At 44.3% G+C, this 25,479-nt stretch overlaps 1 protein-coding gene across 2 annotated transcripts in view; it reads right to left on the bottom strand.

Moving 5' to 3' along the window:
* SLC2A13 (solute carrier family 2 member 13) overlaps positions 1–25,479 on the bottom strand; it is an 87,179-nt gene that overhangs the window by 5,246 nt on the left and 56,454 nt on the right. The window contains exons 8-11 of one of the 2 annotated variants that reach the window (XM_081331172.1): positions 6,381–6,502; positions 5,617–5,769; positions 4,847–5,090; positions 667–3,044 (exon numbers count right to left, since the gene is read on the bottom strand). In XM_081331172.1, coding sequence (XP_081187298.1) covers positions 4,864–5,090; positions 5,617–5,769; positions 6,381–6,502 — 502 coding nt within the window. In that variant the 3' untranslated portion in view covers positions 667–3,044; positions 4,847–4,863. Of the gene's footprint in view, positions 1–666; positions 3,045–4,846; positions 5,091–5,616; positions 5,770–6,380; positions 6,503–25,479 lie in introns of those variants that run through there. The other variant, XM_081331171.1, reaches the window with a different exon arrangement.

Genomic DNA, 25,479 nt, shown 5'->3' with positions numbered 1-25,479 from the left:
TGTAACTGGACTTGGGTTAGTTGTGAACACCCTGCTTGCAAATCGCACGTCGGCACCGTGAAAGGTCTAGAACACGATCGGCACAAAGGCAGAAACCAAATTTCATCCTAAAAGCAAATATGGCGTCCCTTTAGGTAGGAAGGCGCCCGGCGAGTGGCATAAGCAGCATCGGGATGCAAGCCCCGCCTCTGTTCTACAGCCCACAGGGGCGGAGCTTGGGCTCTCGTCCTTCGGTTCCATAGCAGCCAGACCTGCTGGGGTGGCCAATCTTTATAAAAAGATGGGGAGATGGAATTCCTTTAAGGCAGGGGTGTCAAACTCAATTTCATTGAGGGCCGCATCAGCATTGCGGTTGCCCTCAAGGGGCCGGGTGGGTGTGGCCAGGGTGGGTGTGGCCTACTGGGTGGGCGTGGCTAGAGTGCATATGGCCTACTGGGTGGGCGTGGCCAGCTCTGCATCGTTGGCATCAAGGGTGCCTATGGGGGCCTGGGCAGGAGTGGGACAGATCTGAGGGTCTCTGGCGGAAGGAGGGTCTCTGGGCCAGGGCCAAGGCAGTGGGGGCCGGTCCGTCACTGTTTCCAGGATGGCTTCGCGGGCCACATGAAACCACTTCGCGGGCCGGATCCGGCCCCCGGGCCTTGGGTTTGACATGTCTGCTTTAAGGCAACACTGTCTCCTTACTTGAACTGTCATGGGAAAGCTTTCCGAAATGTCCAAATTAGCTTTGACACAAGGAGAACCGTGAATCGTAAGGTAGGCGTTGTCTGGGCAACCTCAGTTTTTGTAGGGTTTGTTTTTTTTAATGTTCAATAACATAAAACAAGAAATAAAGTTCAGCCAACAGCTCCTCGGCTGAAGTGCCAGAAGGCTCCCAAAACAGAACAAGAGTTGGAAGGGACCCTGGAGGTCTTCTAGTCCAACCCCCTGCTCAAAGAAGAAGATCCTATGCTATTCCTGACGAATGGCTGTCCAATCTCTTCTTGAAAACCTCCAGTGATGGGGCACCCTCAGCTTTTGAAGGCAAGCCAGACCCTATCCCATTTCAGACAAAGAGGCAACTAGTGGAAATGAAAAGCAACTATATCCCTTCTTCTGGCTAAGAAATTGATTATCGTGAACGATTCCCACATTTTATAGTTCTCCCTTTAAAAAGGTAAAGGTTCCCCCGCACATGCGTGCTAGTCGTTTCCGACTCTAGGGGTTGGTGCTCATCTCCGTTTCAAAGCCGAAGAGCCAGCGCTTGTCCGAGGACGTCTCCGTGGTCATGTGGCCGGCATGACTAGACTCAAAACCCTATTGCTTGCAGGCCATGAGGGAAATCATTTTTATCACCTAGAATCTAGTTAAGACTGAATGGCTCTTAAGGCCACCTAACCTAGGAATATTGTAATCTTGTGTATGAAGAGAAAATGAATGACCTATCCCGCATGCTAATTCCAACAGATTCTATTTAGCTAACTCACAGCTACTTACATATAGAGAGACGGGTACGTTTTCTCTCCTATTCTACAAGTTGAAGGATCACGAAGGAGATGGCTTCTAAGACCAGCGACGGAATATAGCAGCAAGACAGAACGGAAGGGAATTCTAGTTTAATCGTCGTTAAGCCGGTGAATGGTTTGTGTCCCAAATATCTTACCTCACGTGTAGGGATTATCTGAACAAATTAGGATGCACGCCTTCATACCTGAACACAAACCGTTGGGTTTTCTGCTCCACTGCCAAACCAAACTCTCCAGCCAGGATTAAGCCTTGTTCCTGCTTCAGAAGCCAGATTTTAAAACTGCCCTAAGTAGCTTTCTTCTGACATGTGGAATCTTTTTTTTTAAATTCCATTTATATCCCGCCCTTCTCCGAAGACTCAGGGCGGCTTACAAGCTTAGCAGTAGCCTTCATTCTATGTATATGCCTGCTTATTAGGGCTTTCACACACACCCCAAGCGGCATTATTACAAAGTCAGCTTAATTGCCCCCAACAATCTGGGTCCTCATTTTACCTACCTTGGAAGGATGGATGGCTGAGTCAACCTTGAGCCTGGTGGGACTCGAACCTGCACTAATTGCAGGCAGCTGGTGTTACTTAAGGAGGCATTAGCCCACTGCTCCACCAAGGCTCCTGAATCTAATGGAGGAACTGAGTTGTGGGTTTGTAATATCAATCGCTGAACCACGATTGCTATTTACTAAAAAAAAAAGGCCCTACTTTAAATTTTGACGTGCTAATGGCACATTTACAATTATTTTTAAACCTGTTATTATGACATTTGATTAGCCATAGTTAATAGAGAATAACATCATTTAAGTAGTGTATGATTATTACCGAATTCTTAATTATATGATACAGGTGGCATGCTTTACATCTTACATGGATACGATCTTTCATTTATCCTTGGATTTAATGGACTGAGCTTTAATCCACAAAATGGAAGAAAATTTAAGACGCTATTTTAATCTTTAATTAGTCCTCCACCAATTAATGTCCCCCAAATTACTCTTTAAAATACTTTTGGTGAAGGAAGTTTTATGATTTCTTCCCCACTTGGGAGAGTTTAAAATGGACTGTTACAATGTGATAGTTACACCGTCTTCTTACTTTTTCTGTAATCCATATATCTAGGGGAGCGTTATTTCTTTTCTTTCTTTTTAACGTGAAATAATTTATTTCTTTCACTTGGTCTACGATGGAGGGAAACACCTTCGCTTTGCTCTCGGCCACCTCTAGAGAATCACTGGTTTTATTGTGAGAGACTGTTCCATCACAAGTCCAGAAACGAAATCCTAACACTGACCCTCCTTGTGCAACTGCCCAAAAGCTGAGAAATTTTGCGAATGAATTTGCTTCCGATTTGTTTTTTTGGGGAGGGAAGGAGAATGGTGATGGATTAGTTTCAAAAGTTAGTAAGGCTTCTTCTTCTAGGTTTGACCCAAGGCAATGAGTAACAGGTCTCTTCCCTTTTATGATCTTACTGTTGGGAGTCCCACATTTTCTGAATCCTGGAAGAACGTCTGCCCTTAACCATAGGTTTTTGCAAGTGCCTTTCATTCTGCAAAAAAAATAGGTCACCCCAGATAAAACCTGAAAACTCAAAAAGGCAAAGTTGAACTGCAAGAATCTGATGACAATATTATCTGGAAGGTCAGTCTTCTCAAGAACAACGGAAGCCATGACAAATTCCAGTTCATCCTTCTCCATTCCCTTGTTGGGGGCTTTCACTGTAAGCTGAACCCTATGCTAATTCAAAGCCAAACCGTTTGCTTAGAATTAAGCTCTGGTGAGGTTCTCACACTGCCTTTTGAGATTTACAGGGTGCAATAAATAAATAAATAAATGAATTTCTGGCAACCCAGACCAGGAAGACAAGCCACGAGGAAGCAAAATCTTCTCCACGGGCCTGGTAGAACTCCAGAGCCTTGATATGCCACAGACCCATAAATCATTGGAAAGGTTGCAATCCTAGGATCCCAGCTTTCCTTGTGCAAAGCAACACAGGTGGTGGGAAAGATGGATTGATAAAGGTGGGCGCATCCACAGAGAGTGAGCCACGGAGGAAAGCTGCTTTCTCTCCTCACACAATGCGGGTTATCTTTGTTAGGAGGAGTATTAACATTAAAATACCGTATATACTTGAGTATAAGCCGAATTTTTCAGCCCACTTTTTGGGCTGAAAAATTCCACTTCGGCTTATACTCCAGTCAACAAAAAAACTTACCGAGGACTTGTGCGCGGCCGAGGCTTTGGTGCTTCCGGGATCGCGCGCACCTCTCCCAAGCCACCGCCGTCCGGAGACCTGCCGAAGTTTGGGGAGGTTTGGGGAGGTGCGCGCGCACCTCCCCAAACCTCCCCAAACTTCGACAGGTCTCCGGACGGCGGCGGCTTGGGAGAGGTGCGCGCGATCCTGGAAGCACCGAAGCCTCGGCCGCGCGCAAGTCCTCGGTAAGCTCCGGGCGGTCACTTGCTTCGCGTCTCCTGAGGGAAGGGGGGGCGACTGGAGCGGGCGTGTTTCCTCGCCTGCTGGGCGCCGCGATTTGCCCGGGAAACGCGCGGGCCCCGAATGGCAGCGTGGAGCGAGGAAGCGGACAGCCAGGGCTTCCCCGAGAGCCGCGGCCACACGGTATTCCTGTGTATTCAGGCTTGCAAAATGGCGGATCGAGCCTCTGCTGGCGGCAGAGGCTTGCAGAGCGCGGATCCAGCCTCCGCCGGCGGCGGAGGCTTGCAGAACGGCGGATCGGCTTATACTCGAGTCAATAACTTTTTCCAGTTTTTGGGGGTGAAATTGGGGGTCTCGGCTTATACTCGAGTCGGCTTATACTCAAGTATATACGGTAAGTTGCAATTTCCCCTAAAAAGGGCTGGTTTTGTTTTTCCCCTCCCTCGGTTTGACTCCTAAGAGACGGAGGAGACTTTTCTGCCAAATCTGGGGGTCCAGCTAACTGCTTTTATGAATCATCTGGTTTCTGACTTATCGTTCTTTTCGAGCGTATATTTTTCCCCCCGCCCAAAGCTGGTCAACTAAGACGGCGTCTCATCGCTTGACGTTTCAAGGACCTCAGCAGCGTCCATCACAGGAATGCTTCTATCACCTCCGCTGCGCGAGATCTTTCCTTCGGGGCCAATTCTTCTCGGCGATCGCCTTTTGACTAACTGATAAAGAGGATGTGGGGATTTTTATTTCTATTTCCTCCCCCCCCCAAATGACACGGTTTAAAATAGGGAACCAGGTTTTTTGGGGTTTTTCCCCCCCACACAGGCAGTAGGAAGGAGAAGCGGACCAGAGACAGACCAGCGATGGTCATTTAGAGCATCTCCTTCAGGATCCCTCAACCGAGGTTTTTCGAAAGATCTCACCGATCGGCGGCCAAAATTTATTCCACGTCGGACGCGTCGTTGTCAGAGAGGTGGTAATTGCTTCCCTTCACCCGAATATACTCAATATATCTCCCATCCTCCGATTCGGGAATGCCACATGTACATAGCGAGGTCTCAAACAAGCATTCAATTTCCTCCAGTTTTTTGCCTTTGGTCTCCGGAAGACAGCCGTAGAGAAAAAGGAGGCCCACGAACGCAAATCCGGCATAAAGAAAGAAAGCTCCTGCAGTTTAAAAAAAACAACACCCCACCCCACACAGGGTTAATATATAGTTGTTGTTTTTTTGTTTTTTAAAGGAAGTTTCTAAGGTGGCGGTTCACAACCTGTGGTCCGTGTCACTAAATGAAAGGTTGTAAGTCAAGGACTACCTTTAATGTCACTGGCCACAATGTATACTGTGAACAGTGTGTCTCTTTCCAAGCCTGAAGGTGTGCACAACACACATCTTAATCCAGGGGTCTTCAAACGTGGCCCTTTGATGCCTTGTGGACTTCAACTCCCAGAATTCCTCAGCCAGGCATGCTGGCTGAGGAATTCTGGGAGCTGAAGTCCACAAGGCATCAAAGGGCCACGTTTGAAGGCCCCTGTCTTAATTTATACCTCTAGTTATACCTCCCATCAGCTCCACCTTTCAAGGGGAGAGCTTAAGTTGCCAAGCAAAATCATTAAAAAGGAAAAACTGAAAACCCCAATAATCCGAAATTAAATTGTTCTGGGTCTTGTTTTAAGAGGAAAAAAATATCCTTACCGTAATAGGTCAGATATTCAGCTGTGTGCAAGAAGGTCAGTGACACCAGAACATTGAAAATCCAGTTGACGCCAGAAGAACATGCGTTTCCTGTACTTCTCGCCCAAAGGGGATAAATTTCAGAATTGATTGTCCACGGCATCGGTCCCATTCCTTTTGACATGTAATTGAAAATAACCGATAAATAACTTTCACTGAGTATTCTTAAATGATTACCATCTACAAAGATGGAAAGTTAGAAATGATTAACAGTGGTAGAAGACAAGCTGAATACTATTTGCCTTCCATATAAATGTGTGACAGGAAGAATATTCATCCTAGTACAGGTGATCCTTGACTTGCAACCGCAATAGAGTCCAAAATATTTATTGCTAAGCAAAGCAGTTGTTAAAATAAGCCATGATCCATTTTACGACCGTTTTTGCCATCGTTGTTAAGCCATGGCAAATCACTACAGTGTGGACTTCAACTCCCAGAATTCCTCAACCAGCGTGCCTGTCTGAGGAATTCTGGGAGTTGAAGTCCACAAGTCATACAAGGGCCAAGTTTGAAGACCCCTGCTATAAAATAACAGTTAAATGGTCAAGGAGATAGTGGATTCAAACAAAGTCAAGACAACCAGTGCTTCCAATTTTTATTTTCACAGAAAAGTGAAAATGCAGACATCTAGGATTTTAACCAGGGTTACTTGAGTTTTCCCAGTTGATAACAGCCAATTTCTTTTAGTCAAAGAGAAGTACTAAAAGTTCATCAAATTTGTTTACCTGGTGCAAAGAAAACCAGGTACAATATGAGTCCCAGCAGTGCAGCCCACGAATACGGTGTTGGACAGAAGTTATAAGCCCAAAGTATGTCTTCAGTTCTGAGTTTGGTTTCATTGGAGCATCTGCAAGAGAAAGAAAGAAAGAAAGAAAGAAAGAAAGAAAGAAAGAAAGAAAGAAAGAAAGAAAGAAAGAAAGAAAGAAAGAAAGAAAGAAAGGAAGGAAGGAAGGAAGGAAGGAAGGAAGGAAGGAAGGAAGGAAGGAAGGAAGGAAGGAAGGAAGGAAAGAAAGAAAGAAAGAAAGAAAGAAAGAAAGAAAGAAAGAAAGAAAGAAAGAAAGAAAGAAAGAAAGAAAGAAAGGAAGGAAGGAAGGAAGGAAGGAAGGAAGGAAGGAAGGAGAAAGTAAGAAAAAGAAAGAAAAGAAAGGCATTTGAAGATAAAATGCAATGCTTATTTGCAAGAACACAATGTTATAACACAATGTGAACTCATGATCAATAGAGAATAACTCTTGTCCTGAAAGAAATTGAGTAGCTTCTGCTTTGAAGTAGATAATGGGTCACTGGGCATGTTCGGTGTAAAATCCTTGGAACAATATCAGAAATATACTTTATTGTGAAATTACTCAGGCAGTTAAAAATAATATTCCCACTACTTGATTCCAAATGCAATTATGTTGTTTTTAAAGTGATGTTTATTTCCTTTCTCAATAGATAGGGAGATATTCCAGACTTCTGCAATCTATTTAAATTGACGAACCTAAGGCAAATGTAATTCTTCTGAGATGTACAATTTCGGACAGTAGCTCTCCCAATATCTATGTGGCTGCCACAGAGAAGTGGGGGGGAGGGAGCCAACCCATTCTCCAAAGCCCCTGAAGGCAGGACAAGAAGCAACGGATGGAAACTAATCCAGGAGAGAAGCAACCTGGAACTAAGGAGGAATTTCCTGACAGTTAGAAACAATTAACCAGTGGAACAACCTGCCTCTGGAGGTTGTGGGTGCTCCATCATTGGAAGTTTTTAAGAAGAGACTGGACAGCCATTTGTCTGAAATGGTATATAAGGGTTTCCTGCCTGAGCAGGGGGTTGGACTAGATGACCTCCAAGGTCCCTTCCAACTCTATTATTTTGTTATCTAGAATAAAGTTCTGCATGTTAACTATGGAGATTTTTCAGAATGTTATTATAGTAGAACCTTATTAATACTCTTTCAAATGTCTAAAAATGCCACAATCAGTTTTTCTTATGACATTGGATCTTTGGAGAGAATTACGTTTCCGAAGAACTTAGGAGAAACCAAGGAGTACACAACATAAACCAAAAAAAAAAAGCAAAATGAGGGCTCTAAGGCTACGAGCAAAATAAAATAGCTCAATTTTACTTTCTGTCTGAGGGAGGCACAATACCAGCTGATGAACACCGCCTTGGCTCTCGTGTGCAAATATCTGGAAAAGGAACAGGAGAACGGGAGAAATGCTGCAACTTAAGAGAGCTCAATCAGAACAATAACAGAATAACAGAATGGGAAGGGACCTTGGAGGTCATCTAGTCCAACCCCCTGCTCAGGCAGGAAACCCTATACACCATTTCAGACAAATGTCTGTCCAATCTCTTCCTTAAAAAAATATCTCAGTTTTGCACTGTCTAAAACTAAGAGCATCTAGGCAATAAGTAAGTGCCTTTATCTTGAAGAATAGCACCGTACTAAATAAATTGCTCCCACAAGTATAATTCCAGTCCCACTACTGGAGTACATAGGCACAGTCCTTCTAATAGGATCTAAGCTGTCCTTCTAATAGGATCTCAAATCAATTGTCAGAAAAAATGCTTTCAAGCATAGTACAGACCCAGGTATATTTGCCTTCCCACAGGAGTGTTTTGTCAAGTTATTTATTTTGTTGTTTTTAAACTTACTCACTTCCTTGGCAAGAGGGAAAAGAATAAATGAATGGATGGATGGATGGATGGATGGATGGATGTTTGCATGCATGCTCTGAAGAGCCTTTTTTGAACTGAACAAAAAACACTGCACCACATTACAATCCCAAATCTACAGCATCAAAATTATTGGAAGAATTGAAGAATTAAAAAAAGCTCGTTACAATCCCAAGTCTACAGCATCAAAATTATTGGAAGAATTGAAGAATTAAAAAAAGCTCATTGACACACATGAGAACGCCCTGTCCTAAACTGTATGACTTGGGACTTGTAATCAAAGCAATTAAGAGAAAGAATGACGTTACGGGAGAAAATAATTTTGCTATATGTTTTGGGGAAAATCCAATCAGGATCTGCTCCGTAAGTATCTCAAGCAATTGCTGATGGCTGTGCAGCGAGATAAAACATTTAATGGAAACATCTGTCCATCAGGCAATGTTGTGTATTGTGCATTACAATGCATGAAAATCTTCCTTCCCAACTTCAAAGCATTATCAGTCGGATGGATTTATAGATGCCTAAAATATAATTTGTCAGTTATGGCAGGCTGGCTGAGGAATTCTGGGAGTTGAAGTCCACAAGTCATAAAAGGACCAAGTTTGAAGACCCCTGCTCCAAAGCACCTGAAGGCAGGACAAGAAGCAATGCATGGAAACTAATCAAGGAGAGAAGCAACCTGGAGTTAAGGAGAAACTTCCTAACAGTGAGGACAATTCATCAGTGGAATGGCTTGCCTTCAGAGGTTGTGGGTACTCCTGCACTGGAGGTTTTAAAGAAAAGATTGGACAGCCATTTGTCTGAAATTGTATACGGTTTCCCCCCTGAGCAGGGGGTTGGACTAGATGACCTCCAAGGTCCCTCCCAACTCTGTTATTCTGTTATTCTTCTGCCATCGATGGCTATATCTGATAGCCATTTCTGTAAACTGCCACCAATAATAGCACCTTTCAAAATGCCCCCCCCCCCCCGTTTCTTCCTAGATCATCATGGCTAGCTAGCCAAATCCTTGCCTCGACATCAGTTTAAAGTACGGACAATAGGACAGGCAACTTTGCGGCGTATGAGTTAATTTCAGTATATATATTTTTTAGATTATTATTTTTTTTGCAGGTGCACAGTGATGAATACAGGCTGATTATCCCTGCTCAAGTGTCTTGAAGGAAGCAAACAATACCATAATTGGGGTAGTACATTTCAGAAAGTGCAGCAGCTGCCCACTCATTTAATGTCTTCTTGTCAATGTGGCAGGGAAAAGATTCTACTTGGTTTATCACCTTGCAGTCCGTAGGGATCAATGCACTGGAACAGCTGACTTTCTGAACTAAGAAAATATTCCTCATTGAAACAGACAGAAGGTGCAAAAGGCAATCGCAAAGTAAGCTTAAAACGCCGGGCTGACACCAAAAAAAAGGGTGGGTGGGTGGGTGGGTCAAAGCACCTGAAGGCAGAACAAGAAGCAACGGGTGGAAATTAATCAAGGAGAGAAGCAACCTGGAACTAAGGAGAAACTTCCTGACAAAGAGAAAAAATAAGCAGTGGAAATAGCTTTTCTTCAGCAATTGTGGTATTTAAGAAGAGGTTGGGCGGTCGTTTGCCTGGAGTGGTATAGGGTCTCCTGCCTGAGCAGGGGGTTGGACTAGAAGACCTCCAAGGTCCCTTCCATCTCTGCTATTCTGTTATTCTTCTGCCAAAGCACCTGAAGACAGAAGAAGTAATGGATGTATGGGAAACTAATTAAGAGAGAGAAGGAACCTAGAACTAAGGAGAAATTTCCTGACAGCGAGAACAATCAACCAGTGGAACGGCTTGCTTCCAGAAGTTGTGCAGCTTTTTAAGAAGAGACTGGACAGCTGTTTCATCTTAAATGGGTTGAGCCCGAAAACCTGCCAGATCCCGCCCAACTCTGTTATTCTATTATTTCATTAACTGGGAAAAAGTTCTGCATGTTTAATGAAGAGAAGGGCGAGGGGTGACATGATAGCAGCGTTCCAGTATCTCAGGGGCTGCCTCAAAGAAGAGGGAGTCAAGCTATTCTCCAAAGCACCTGAAAGCAGGACAAGAAGCAACGGATGGAAACTAGTCAAGGAGAGAAGCAACCTGGAACTAAGGAGAAACTTCCTGACAGTGAGGACAATTAACCAGTGGAACAACTTGCCTCCAGTGACTTCTCCAACACTGGAAGTTTTTAAGAAGAGACTGGACAGCCATTTGTCTGAAACGGTACAGGGTTTCCTGCCTGAGCAGGGGGTTGGACTAGATGACCTCTAAGGTCCCTTCCAACTCTATTATTATTATTGATGATGATGATGGAAACATGGAGATTTTTCAGAACCTTATTATATGCAGGGTCTTCTGCTTGAGCGGAAGATTGGACCAGCAGACTTCCACGGTCCCTTCCAACTCTTGTTTATGCTGCTTTTCCGAACACAGGGCCAGCACTGATATTTTCCCACTCTATTATGTTTGGCACTTGGAAGAGTTAATATTAATGCTTGCGTATAAAGATGACTCCCCCCCACCCCCGTCCCTTAAGCTCTGAAACAGGCAGCATCATTTGAATAAGGTCCCATGTTGGTATAATGATGTGGAGGGCCGCACATTGGTTTCCAGTCCAGATGCACTGCAGAGGTGGCAGGGCCAGGCAGCTGGGAAATAACTTGGGCGGAGAATAAAATCTATATTACAGCGTTAAATATTGCTAGCAGCAAAGCAACGGGATGCACTGTAACCAGAAAAAGGAGGGGGGAAAAAAAGAGAAATCCATCTGCACAAGCTAGGATGGTTTCCGAGAGAGGTACATCCGAATAGGAAGGGTGTCAGAATCCATTTATATCATATTCATAAATTTATGTTTAAAACATTATTCCATGGATTCTGCCATCTCCCGAAGAGAAGAGAATGGATGTGTATTGAACCGGTATTAGGCATTTCAAAGAAAAGGAGAAGCCTTTTGAACTGGGGAAACAAAAGGGAGGGCTAGCATCTGGCTTATGTCACGGAAGAGAGAACTCTATATAAGGGTTAGTTCGTGGAATAATATTAAGTCCTGTCTCATTTCCTACAACCAAGCATGTCATACTAAAGATTCTTTTTGGAATAGACTTGACTCCAAGAATTTTGTCTTCCTAAGACGTGGTTTGGGGTGGGTCCTGACAAAGGGTTTGTACAATCCGACATTAATATTCATCTGAAGCTCAGACCTTGGTGCACCCAAGACTTTTATTTAAACTGAAACTTTATATTCAGGTCATTTAATATAAATTGTGGATGGCAGCAGCTTGGAAAGGAAACAAAAACGGTGCGTTTCTTTCTATCATCTCTCTTAAATCAGATAGGATCCTCGACTTAAGGCCACAACTGAGCACAAAATTTTGGTGGTGAAGTGAGGCATTTGTTAACTGAGGGGGGGTGGGTTTGCCCCATTTTACGCCTTTTTTGCCACAGTCGTTAAGCGAATCAAATGCAGTTGTTCAGTTACTTAACCCGGTTGTGAAGCGAATCTGGTTGCCCCATTAACTCTGCTAGTCAGGGGGTGGCAAAAAGGGGATCACGTGACCCCGGGACATTGCGACCCGTCATAAATACGAGTCAGTTGCTGGGCGTTCTCAATTGGGATGGCGTGACCCTGGGGAGGCCGCAACATGGCCGCCACGGGTGAAAAACGGTCAAAAGTCACTTTTTTCCCCGTGCTGTTCTAACTTCGGACGGACGCTAAATGGACTGTTTTTAAGTCGGGACTATCTGTACACGCCTCCAAGAAGTATAATCAAAATTGTCATCTCTCTTTAAGCCGGTTACAAATTAAATGACCTATATATCTTCTCGTCTTGAGTGACAAGATGGCGGCAAGGGCAGACATTTTATGAAACATGGAGTCGGTGGGGCTCTCTGATCTTGGCTGTTGGCTTGCAGACATTTTGTTGCAGAAATAGAAAACAACAATGCTAGTGTGGGGGGGGGCTTGCCCCCCCGTGTTTGTGCAGTGGCTTGCCCTGCCCGTATTGGTGGTATTCAACGGCATTTGTATCTACCCCACAGCAGTCAACCTAAATAAAAAATATATGCACAAAATACTCGTCTTTTAATTCCTTCTCAAAAAGATGTAAGCGAGGGGATAAATTCCCCGAATTTATTTCCCCTGAGGAATTGCCCCCCCCTTTCAATTGCCCCCTAAAATAAAGATGCTTTGAAAAGCAAAATAACCGGTCAACAAACGTTCTCTAACTTTAAACTGGTGCCTCGATCCTTCTTTAAGTTTTTAATTGCTTTGCTGATCCTGTTTCCAAGATCAATCCCCAGCTTCCTATCTCCCAGGATCAAAAAAAGTCAAATGAGCAGGCAGTTGTTTTCCAAACTGTCACATTTAATTAGCTTCTCCCTCCGACATCATTCCCAGGGCTGCGGCGGTCTCTCCCAAAGTTCGGCGTTTCTGAGCATATTTGTCAGAGCTGACAGAAAACTGACGTGTCAGAATTTAGCATTTCTCTCCCAATTTATATTTAAAAACAACAACAACAACAAAAAACCACACCTCTGGAGATATATCAATAAGATGATATTTCAGTTTCCAATTGGTGTAATTGCTGTTCAAAAAGCTGGTCCAAATCTCATTTTTTTAACAATAATTATTTTGGAATAATGAATTATAAATCTTTCAAAGGGAGCAGATATTAAAAGGTGGGGTTTTTTTTGCAGAAAAAGGAATATAGCAGCCTCACATATTCTTCTAAGATTCTAGAGGACCAGCATAACAATATATTGCGTCTGTCTGTCTGTCTGTCTGTCTGTCTGTCTGTCTGCCTATCTATCTATCTATCTATCTATCTATCTATCTATCTATCTATCTATCTATCTATCTATCTATCTATCTATCTATCTATCTATGCCTGTCTCTCTAAATCTATCTGCCTATCTGCCTATCTGCCTGTCTGCCTGTCTATCTGTCTATCTATCATCTATCTATCTATCTATCTATCTATCTATCTATCATCTATCTATCTATCTATCTATCTATCTATCTATCTATCTATCTATCTATCTATCTATCTATCTATCTATCTATCTATCTATGCCTGTCTCTCTAAATCTATCTGCCTATCTATCTGCCTATCTATCTGCCTATCTATCTGCCTATCTATCTGCCTATCTATCTATCTGCCTATCTATCTATCTATCTATCTATCTATCTATCTATCTATCTATCTATCTATCTATCTATCTATCTATCTATCATCTATCTATCTATCATCTATCTATCTATCTATCATCTATCTATCTATCTATCTATCTATCTATCTATCTATCTATCTATCTATCTATCTATCTATCTATCTATCTATCTATCTATCTATCTATCTATCTATCTATCTATGCCTGTCTCTCTAAATCTATCTGCCTATCTATCTGCCTATCTATCTGCCTATCTATCTATCTATCTATCTATCTATCTATCTATCTATCTATCTATCTATCTATCTATCTATCGCAGTCAAACAAAAATATAACTAATCAACTAAATTAGAACATCCCTTTGAATCTGAAGAGCCTTTAAGCATTCTTCAGATTTAACAGAATAACAAGAGTTGGAAGGGAGCTTGGAGGTCTTCTAGTCCAACCCCCTGCTCAAACCCTATACCATTTCAGACAAATGGTTGTCCGGTCTCTTCTTAAAAACTTCCAGTGTTGGAGCACCCACAACTTCCAAAGGCAAATTGCTCCACTGATTAATTGTCCTCACTGTCAGGAAGTTTCTCCTTAGTTCCAGGTTGCTTCTCTCCTTGATGAGTTTCCATCCGTTGCTTCTTGTTCGGCCTTCAGGTGCTTTGGAGAATAGCTTGACTCCTTCTTCTTTGGGGCAGCCCCTGAGATATTGGAAAACTGCTATCATGTCACCCCTAGTCCTTCTTTTCTCTAGACTAGATATACCCAATTCCTACAACCATTCTTCATTTGTTTTTGCCTCCACCCCCCTAATCATCTTTGTCGCTCTTCTCTCCACTTTCTGGAGCCTCAACATCTTTTTTATATCGTGGTGACCACAACTGGATGCAGTATTCCAAGTGTGGCCTTACCAAGGCCTTGTAAAGCAGTATTAACACTTCACGTGATCTTGATTCTATCCCTCTGTTAATGCAGCCTAGAACTGTATTGGCTTTTTTGGCAGCTGCCGCACACGGCTGGTTCATATTTAAGAGATTGTCCACTAGGACTTCAAGATCCCTCTCGCAGTTTACTGCTGTTCAGCAGTAACTGATCTGTTTTCTGTTCAGGAACCACAAATCGGTTTTCATTCAAGTTACTGGCCGAGGTGAGGATTTTCAAGGTTAGCCAAGATCATCACCTATAGAGGCAATTGCTTTAAAAGGAGGCAATGTCTACCACGCATAAGATACCAAGAACCCAGACAAGTCATTAAGGCTAAACCTTGCCAAGCCACCTTTGAAAACCAAAATGCCTCCATTCCTCCCCAAATACAAGTAGTCCTTGACTTACAACGGAGCCCCACATTTTCCGTTGCTCAGCGTGACAGTTTTTAAGAGAGCTCTCCCCCATTTCACAATCTTCCCTGCCATGAGTTGTTCAAAAAATCGCTGCAGTTACGGTTAAGTTAGTTAACACGGTTGTGAAGTGAATCTGGCTTCTGCGTTGACTTTGCGTGTCGAAAGGGCAATGTGTGGCATCCTGCTGGGAATGGCAATGGCGCAATGCGCCACATGGCGTCCAGCCGCACACACTCAGGGCCGTTTCCGCTTCTGTTGCTCGTGGCAGGAGATCACATGGCGCTTCAGGCCGCTCCCACTGCTTGCGCAGTGCTTCGGGCTACTTCTGTTGCTTGCGGCAGGAGGCCACGTGGTGCTTCAGGCCGTTTCCACCAGAAGCACCACGTGGCCTCCTGCCGCGAGTAACAGAAGTGGCTTGAAGTGCTGCACGAGCAGAAGTGGCCCAAAGCACCATGCAGCGTCCTGCCGCGAGCTGCAGCAATGGTGCAATACTCTGTATGGCGTCCGGCTGCAAGTGGCAGCAAGCGGCCGCAGAAGTCAAGCAGCGGCACGACAGGTGCCGGGGTGTGGGAAGCCTGGCTGTGGTGGTCCTAAGGTAAGACATTCTCCGAAATTAAGACCTAGTGCAGGGCTAGGCAACCTTGGCTCTTTTATGACTTGTGGACTTCAACTCCCAGAATTCCTGAGCCAGCCATGCTGAGGGGAAGGGAGAGACTTCCAAGTTGAGCCATGCTGGCTCAGGAATTCTGGGAGTTGAAGTCCACGAGTCATAAATGAGCCAAGGTTGCCTACCCCTGACCTAGTGCCTCTTTTGGAGGCAAAAATATATTTATGTATAAGACTGGGTCTTAATTTCGGGGGAAAAGAGCTGCTCCAGCCAAAATATTACCAATGGATGAAAAGTCCGATCAAGTAAAACGGAGCAATATTTTCCCGGCAGCTGTAGGAACGAGGACGTGCCTTTTTGGTGAATAAATAACGGTTACCAGATTGTGTAAGCAACTCATCCAGCACGCTGCACGCTTCATTTGTCCTTTAACAAGACATGACACATTCATTACACGAGGCACCCCGTTTGTGTATTTTGTAGCACACTTCAAATTGTATCTGGATGATGCGGTTCAGTAGGCTGCCACCTCTTCCAACTGCATAAGGAGTCTCTGGTGTTTAATTTTATTCACGTTGCACAGAAAGGGTTCATTCTGGGATTTCATTGATAAAACAGGGTTTTGTTAAGATTTTTCTCAATGTTGAGGAAGTCCTCAACGTACGACAGTTCACTTAAGTGACCAAAATTACAACAGCACTGAAAAAAGTGACTTATGAGTGCTTTTCACACTTATGACCATCACTGCACATCGATTTACATTTGGATGCTTGATAACTGGCTCACGTTTATGACGGTCACAGCATCCCGGGGTCACCCGATCCCCTTTTGCGACCTTCAGACAAGCAAAGTCAATGGGGAAAGCCAGATTCACTTAACAACCGACTTACTAATTAAACAACTGCAGCGATTCGCTTAACAAGTGGGCCAAGACGTAGAACAAGGCAAAAGTCACTTAACAAATTTCCCACTTAGCAACATAAATTCTGGCCGTAACTCGAGGACCACCTGTATCGACACGGCCCAGAGGAATAGCATCATCAGATGAACAGAAAGTCAGCAGGGAATTTAAAAAAAAGTTCGTCTCCAGCTTGCGTGCAATTTATTGTGACACTAAGCAACTCACTAGGGCAATTGGAGTGTGATTGGGGTCACAACGGTGTCGTTTTCATTAGCTTTGCTTTATCAATATGATTGCCGCCGTACCCATACTGGGAAGTTTGCTTAGTGCTAACACACAACACAACATTTACCTCAAATTGATCTGACAGCAATGCAGAAGGAGTTGATAGACACACACACACACACACACACCAAAAAAAATAGCATCCCACAACCAGAGGCAAGAAGTGGAGTGGACACTTAGGAGAGGACATTACAGGAAGCCCTTCTTACAACCACAAATACTAATAAAGCTGGAAGGGACCTTGGGGGTCATCTAGTCCAACCCCCTGCTCAGGCAGGAAACCAGCTGAGCCCAAAATTTACACTGCTAAGCGAGACATTTGTTAAGTGAGTTTTTCCCCACTTTACGACCCTTCTTGCCCAAGTTGTTAAGTGAATCACTGCAGTGACATGGTTGTTAAGTGAATCTGGCTTCCCCATTGACTTTGCTAGTCAGGAGGTCGCAAAAAGAGATCACGTGACCCTGGGAACACTGCGACCGCCATAAATTTGAACCAGTTGCCACGTGTCCGGATTTTGGTCACGTGACCCTGGGGATGCTGCAATGGTCGTAAGTGTGAAAAACGGTCATACGTCACTTTTTCCAGTGCGGTGGTAATTTTGAACGGTCGCTAAACCAACTGTTTATGGAGATTCTCAAGTCATCCAGGTCATGGATGTCCCAAAGGTGCAAGAGAAGAACCTTCTTGGATGAGAAGGGAAACGTCTTCAAAGAAAAACAAGAAAATCCAGTTGCCTCTTGGAAAAAAAGCACCTTTGGGTAAACAAACCGTTGCAAATCAAGGACCTGTACTTCCTATTCTGAATATCTTTTTCCCACAAGTTTCCATAAAGATTTATAACTGCTTATCTGGATAAATCTGTCAACATAGAGCCAGAATAAAAAAATAAATAAAAATAAAACCAACAAAGGAAAAAAAGGTTGCTTATGATATTTTGAACGCTGAAACTGAAGTGAACTAACAAATGCTGGCCGGGGTTAATTCCAGTGCTAGGTGGTTTCAGGAAGCGTTTAAAAAAAGTATATTCAGTCCCAACCAAGCTTTTCAATTTTTAAGACCCTATAGTACCGTATGAAGGTATTTCTCAACTTAACAGTTCGTTTAGTGACCAAAATTTTGATGCTTGGCAACTGGCTCGTATTTATGACGGCTGCAGGGTCCCAGGATCGTATGATCAGAAGAAATTGGACCGCCATTTTTCTTGAATGGTCTAGGGCCGGGGTAGGCAACCTTGGCTCTTTTATGACTTGTGGACTTCAACTCCCAGAATTCCTGAGCCAGCATGGCTCAGCTTGGAAACCTCTCTCTTTTCCCTCAGCGTGGCTGGCTGAGGAATTCTGGGAGTTGAAGTCCACGAGTCATAAAAGAGCCACAGTTCCCTATGCTGGCTCAAGAATTCTGGGATTTGAAGTCCACGAGTCATAAAAGAGCCGAGGTTGGGGACCCCCGGTCTAGGGTCTCTTGCTTGAGCAAGGGATTAGACTAGAAGACCTCCAAGGTCCCTTCCAACGCTATTATTCTGTTATTGTTATCTTTTGCAACCTTTCGACAAGCAAAGTCAATGGGGAAGCCAGATTCACTTAACCGTGTTACTGACTTCCAAGAACTGCAGCGATCCACTTAACAACTGTGGCAAGGAAGGTCATAAAACGGGCAAACACTCACTTAACTGTCTTGCTTAGCAACGGAAATCTGGAGCTCCATGGGAGTCGTAAGTCAAGCACTACCTCTATTTATCCTTGATTTTGTTCCTTTTCGTAATTCCAATTTTCCCTGAATTGTATTCCATCTTTCAAATTTCCCCATCCCCTGTTTTTCTTCCGGCTCTGCTTTTGAATTGAAAAAAGGCACGATTTATTTTGCAGGTCTCCTATTCAAGTGTCATCAGGAAAGATCTTGAAGGAAATTGCACATCTCCCTGTTTTAAACATTCCATTATTGTAAAAGTTATTTCCATCGTGAGCTATCTTTAAACACAATTATAATAGCTGCAATCAACTGCGCCGAAATAGAAAAGAGATGTTTGTCAAAAGGACAATGATTTATGTATTAATCACCCTTGATGATGATATAGGGTGGGGTTTTTTTGGGGGGGGGCTTGAATTATTTCAACTGTTCAGAAGGTGAATACGAGGTTCCCAGATGACAGAATAAAGTTTTATTCCCACAGGAATGAAATATCAGCACAATGGACCGCTCTTTCTTTGTTTAAAAAAGAAACAGCAGTTTGTCGGTGCAGTTGTATAAAAGGCATAAAAGGCATTTAGTCCTTGTCTCACAACAGTCCATTTAGCGCCCGTCGAGGTTACAACGGCACTAAAAAAAAAGTGACCTATGACCTTTTTCGCACTAATGACCATTGCGGCATCCCCAGGGTCACGTGATCAAAATTCAGATGCTTAGTGACTGACTCATATTTATGACGGCTCCATCGTCCTGGGGGGTGGGTGGGTGGGTGTTTCACGTGGTCCCCTTTTGCGACCTTCTGACCAGCAAAGCCAATGGTGAAGCGGGCACAGCGGCGCCTGCATTTTCTGCGTCGCATGAGAAAAGCTCATCTTCCTTCCCCCATCCTGACCACTTTCCACAGGGGAACGATTGAGAGCATCCTGTCGTACGGTATCACAGTCTGGTTTGGAAGCATCCCTGCTTCGGACAGGAAGGCGGTGAGGAGAGTGGTAAGGACAGCTGAAAAGATCATTGGCAGTTCCCTCCCTTCCATCCAGGACACGGCACGCAAGCGATGCTTGAGCAGGGTCCGCAAGATTGTTGGGACACTACACACCCTCTTCACAACCTGTTTTCCTTGTTATCTTCTGGGAGGAGGGGGCTCCGTGGTATCCGAGGTAGAAACTCCAGATTCAGTCACAGTTTCGTTCCATACAGCATTAACCTTGTGAACTCTCAAGCTTCCTCCTTCCGTTATGTACCCAAGATGGACAGTGATTAATATTTATATGTTACTTATATGTAAGGGTGTAGTATGTGTTAAAAAGGGACACGGTGGCTCAGTGGGTTAGGACGCTGAGCTTGTCGATCAGAAGGTCGGCAGTTTGGCGGGTCGAATCCCAAGTGCCGCGTAACAGAGTGAGCGCCTGTTACTCGTCCCAGCTTCTCCCAACCTAGCAGTTCGAAAGCACGTAAAAATGCAAGTAGAAAAATAGGGACCACTACGGTGGGAAGGTAACAGCGTTCCGTGCGCCTTTGGCATCTAGTCCTGCCGGCCACAGGACCACGGAGACATCCTCGGACAAGCGCTGGCTCTTCGGCTTTGAAATGGAGATGAGCACCGGCCCCTAGAGTCGGAAACGACTAGCACGCATGTGCGGGGGGAACCTTTACCTTTACCTTTTAGTATGTGTTAAATGTGTGTTATGTGTGCGCTTTGAGAGGAAGCAACTAAATTTCATTTTTAATCTGTGCCGTTGTGCCCACAGGAAAAAAATGACAGTAAAGGTTATCTACTTAGATTCACTTAATAACCGTGTTACTAACAACTGCAGCGATTTTCTTAACAACCATGGCAGGGAAGGTTGTAAAATGGGACAAAACTCACTTTAACTGCTGTCTTGCTTAATGACAGAAAATTTGGACTCAGTTGTGGGTCCTAAGTCAAGGACCACCTCGGTTTTGCGTAGCTGAAGCATTCTCAACAACTTTGATGAATCTAATCTGTCTTTTCTTTAATACTCTTCTCATTTTTACTAATTCAGAGAGCTGAATTGATTCTCCCCACCACCACCACCACCACAATTTAGAAGTTATCAGGAAAGCCTTTGAGCTTTTTCGTTCTCTTTGAAAAGACATGAAACAGGTGTGTTCTATTTTTGTGAACTGCACAGTTGCTTCAATAAGGATTGATGAGGGTACGTTGAAAGGAAGTGACTAAATTTATGCGAAAGCGTCTGGGAAAAAAAATTGGCGTTCCTTATAAGCAGCAGCCTATTATTTTTGATAACCATGACCAAATTGATATGACTTCTAGCGATCAGCTATGCTTGGGGAGAGAGGAATTAAGTTAGCTATTAGTTTACAGTAGTTTCCTACTTGTACAAAAAGGCTAAATGCCGGAGACTTAAAATTAAGAATACGGATATCTATATTAAAGTATTGCAGTTCCTTAGAACAGGGGTCCCCAATACCCAGGACGTGGCCCCACTGCCAGGCTGCAGCCAATTCGGAACCGGGCCCCGCAAGTTGCGGGCCAGCGTCCACACGTGCACGCACAGCTCGATTTGTGTGAGTGGCAGGCCGACGCGTGTGTGCAAACGTGCGCAGGTCAACTTACCCAAGTCGAGCTGTGCGTGCCGGCCCGCCGCTTCCGCGGCCCGGTTTTCCCTCTCCCCACCCCCACCCCGCCGGTCCGCCAAACTGGAAAAGTTGGGGATCGCTGCCTTAGAAGAAATAGAAATAAGCTGATCAGATGGTAGATCACTAGGTCAGCGATCCAGAAAAACAGGTGCTGGCAGTGGGTCCCAGAGCTTCAAAAACATTGCCAAGGGGCTTTTAAGGATGTCCCTGCTTCTTTGCTTCCTCCTTGGGTCCATTCCCTCGAAAGAGATCAGCAAAAGGAGACCACATCGTCACACGCTTAGGGAACACATCCTCTTTGTGTTGCAGTGAGCAGCCTTTCTCTCCGCACAGCTCCTGGCTGTTAGCTTTAAAGAAAATGACTCCGTGCTATCAAGAAAAATGCAATGCAGCACGGTGGTTTATTAAGGAAGGGAAGGAGGGGGAGGTGAGCTGAGTCCCATTGCCAGGGGTTTTAACGAAGCACGTTAAAAGCATTTCACATTCGTGGACACAACAAGAGTTGTGAAGGAATGATTGAAAACCGATCAGAGAAGCGACCCGGAATTATAGAGAAACTTCCTGACAGTGAGGACAATCAACCAGGGGAACAGCTTGCCACCAGAAACTGTGGGTGCTCCATCACTGGAGATTTTAAAGAGACTAGACATTCACCTGTCTGAGACAGTAAAGGTTCTCCTGCTTGAGCAGGGGGTTGGACTAGAAGACCTCCGAGCTCCCTTCCAGCTCTATTCTGTTCTGTTCTGTTCTATTCTATTCCTGCAGTGGTTAGAACACTTGTTGCTATTCCAGGCCTTGGGTTAGGATGGTGGCCAAGCCCATTGGTTCATTGACTAATTGACTGCAATATCCTTCTCACGTTTTTGTATGATGGTATGTCAGTCTTCCAGTTGACTGTATTTCTGTCAAGTGCCGGAGAAAACAGGAGATTCAGACAGTTCCAATGAGAATAAAGATTCATTGCAAGCTTAAGTTCTCTACAAGAATCTGACCAACTAACAGTCAAGGGAAATAAGCAGGATATAAGAGAGACATTTGAGGTAGGCTGGACTTAAATCTCTTGCGGGAGCACAGGGACTCCTGACTTAGGACGCATTTGACTCTTCCCTCGGGATCAACCTGGTCATCTCCTACAATTTCCTTTTCTTTGATATCCCAAGAGTGTTTTTTTTCCAAAAGGTAACTGGACTTTCTTGGTTTTTTCCTTTGAAAACCTTTCACTTCTCATCCAAGAAGCTTCTTCTTCAGTACTTGGTCGAGAAGCGAAATGTTTTCAAAGAAAAAAACAAAAACAAAAAGGTTCAGTTGCCTTTTGGGGGAAAAAAAGCATCTTTGAAACAAGCATGACCTAGATCAGAGGTCACCCACCTTTCTTGATTGGCGAACCGGAGGGAAAGGGAGGGGGAAGCATTTTACGCACGTGCCCATGTGAGCACACGCACGAGCCCACAAGCATGCACGATGCAAATGGGCGGAGCTAGCACTTGCATGATACTCGCTAGCCCTGCCCCGTTCTTGTGCGGCACAGCGCCGTTACCTGCGATGTGGTGGCACCCGTTTTTGCACCCCGAGGCAAAGCATCAGCCCGTTTTTGCACCCCAAGGTGCGACGGCATCCTGTTTTTGCGTCCCAAGGCACAGCAGTAGCTCCTTTTTGCACCACATGGTGCGGCGTCCTGGTTTTGCATCCCACGGTTGCGGTGCTAGCATGAGTGGAGGGCCCTGTCCCACAGCCTGGTGGCCAGCAGGCCAGGCCCATTACTGGGCCATGGCCCTCAGGTGATGATTAAAAATTTCCAGAGACATTTTCTCTGATATGTTTTTTTTAAAAATTAAACTGTATGTAGCCCAGAGAATGAAAATTAAATTATATTCTATATTATTGCCATTTTTTTCTTCTATGCTTGAGCTTTAGCTTTTTCTTCGTTACAAAGAAGCATTCATTCATCCATTAGCTATTACAGAATGAAATTTCTTTCTACCAGAACCGACATCCAGAATTTGAAAAAATGCCATTAAATTCCGAAATGAATTATTTACCACCTTCTGACACAACGCTAAAAATTAAGATCTTAGTATCACATAAAAAACATGAAATATTATCCTTAGCCCATCAAAAAAATCTTTTCGCGTGGTTGGACAGATGACAAGGTTTCCGGTGTGAATTCTTATTATACCCTCTTTTTAAAAAATGGGAATTTTAATTGCTTCCACTGTAGCTCCTTGGCAGTGCTAAGGCCCTGTTTCTTTCTGTCAGAATCATCTGGAAACGTTATGGAAATTCAAAAGCCCTGTGTGAAAAAACCCAATCACAAATTGCAATGTTTTCTATAACATATAATCAAAATTATACTGCATTCAGCAAAAGTTTCCTATGCATCTAATTAAAGCTTCTGCACTGCAACACCAGATTTACCAGAGTAATTTCCTGTTCGGTGTGGCCCTAACAATGATTGACTGAGGTAAAATTCACCACAAAGGTCATTTAAGGATTAAAGTAAGAAATAAAGCAACGATTAAGGCTTCCTGCAATAGAAAGGAGCATAGGAAGTCCTTGACGTACGACCTCAACTGAACCCAAAATTTCTGTGGCTGAGTTTTGTCCCATTTTGCGACCTTTCTTGCCACAGTTGTTAAGTGAATCACTGCAGCTGTTAAATTAGTCACACGGTTGTTCAGTGAATCTGGCTTCCCCATTGACTTTGCTTGTCAGAAGGACACACAAGGGGATCACATGACCCCGGGACATTAAAACTGTCATAAATGTGAGTCCGTTGCCAATTGTTATTGTTAATTATCCATACTGGGGATGTAGATGGACAGATCATTTTAAAATTACTTTGAAGCTGAAGGCAAATTCTCAGAGCAACTTCGTTCTCAATTGAAGATATATTTTATAAAGTTTAGTGCTGCTATATATATATTAAAGTCACAGCATCAAATACGTTGGCCAAGTCACAAGATTGTCATGTGCAAATGCTGCTTTCAGCACCATTACTGTATAGCAGACATGTCAAACACAAGGCCCGGGGGCCGGATCCGGCCCGCGAAGTGGTTTCATGCGGCCCGCGAAGCCATCCTGGAAACAGTGAGGGAACGGCCCCCACTGCCTTGGCCCTGGCCCAGAGACCCTCCTTCTGCCAGAGACCCTCAGATCTGTCCCACTCCTGCCCAGGCCCCCATAGGCACCCTTGATGCCAACCATGTAGAGCTGGCCACGCCCACCCAGTAGGCCATACGCACTCTAGCCACGCCCACCCAGTAGGCCACGCCCACCCTGGCCATACCCACCCGGCTCCCTGAGGGCAACCGCAATGCTGATGCGGCCCTCAATGAAATTGAGTTTGACACCCCTGCTGTATAGCATGTCTGCATTAATCATATGCCAGCCCTTCAGCTATATGATTAATTTGTATAAATATTAAAAAAAATTAAAACATCAAAATAGTTACAGAATAACATCCTGCACAACCAAACCAAACATTTAGGAGCATTAAGTGACCCTACATATAAGCTATTCATTAGTCTGATACTCACCAATCTTACAGGTAGTCCTCAATTTATAACAGTTCGTTTACAACAGCACTGGAAAAAGTGACTTATGAACATTTTTCAAACTTACGACCACTGCAACATCTCGATGGTCACGTGATCAAAGTTCAAACACCTGGCAACTGACTCATATTTATGATGGCTACAGCGTCTCGTGTGTGTGTGTGTGTGTGTGTGTGTGATGTGACCCCCTTTTGTGAGCTTCTGACAAGCAAAGTCCATGAGAAAGGCGGATTCACTTAACAACCGCGTTACTAAGTGAAAAAAACTGCGTGATTTGCTTTACAGCTCTGGCAAGAATGGTTGTAAAATGGGGAAAAAAGTAACTTGAACAACTGTCTCACTTAGAAACAGACAACGGTCACTCATGCGCTCGTGACCTCTCGTCTTGACTACTGCAACGCTCTCTACATGGGGCTACCCTTGAAGACCACTCGGAGGCTCCAACTGGTACAGAATGCAGCCGCGAGAGTTGTGTTGGGAGTTTCCCGACACTCCCATGTCACACCTTTGCTCCGCGAGCTGCATTGGCTACCAGTTGTCTTCCGGGTGAGGTTCAAGGTGTTAGTAATGACCTACAAAGCCCTACATGGCATGGGTCCGGAATACCTTGGGGAGCACCTGTGGCCGGCGTCAACTTCCCTCCGCCCAGTACGCTCCCACAGAGAGGGCCTCCTCAGGGTGCCACCGGTCAAAGAATGCCGACTGGTGGCCCCCAGGGGGAGGGCGTTCTCTGTGGGTGCACCGGATCTTTGGAACCATCTTCCGGTCGAGCTCCGGATGGCGCCCGATCTCCGCTCCTTCCGGCGCGATCTTAAAACCCATCTCTTTGAACAAGCTGGCCTGGCCTGATGGGACGGGGTTGGATTTTATAAATGGATTTTAATTGTTAATCTGTATTAATTTATTATGGGCACTGTTTAATTACTTTTTAATAATTTTTAATTTTTGTATCTTGTTTTTATGTATTGCCCTGTTCACCGCCCTGAGTCCTTCGGGAGAAGGGC

Source organism: Vipera berus, assembly GCF_964194415.1.
Source record: "Vipera berus genome assembly, chromosome: 6".
In the NCBI taxonomy this organism is placed as follows: domain Eukaryota; kingdom Metazoa; phylum Chordata; class Lepidosauria; order Squamata; family Viperidae; genus Vipera; species Vipera berus.
Note: the sequence above shows the minus strand (reverse complement) of the source record. Positions and strands in the feature narration are given on the sequence as shown.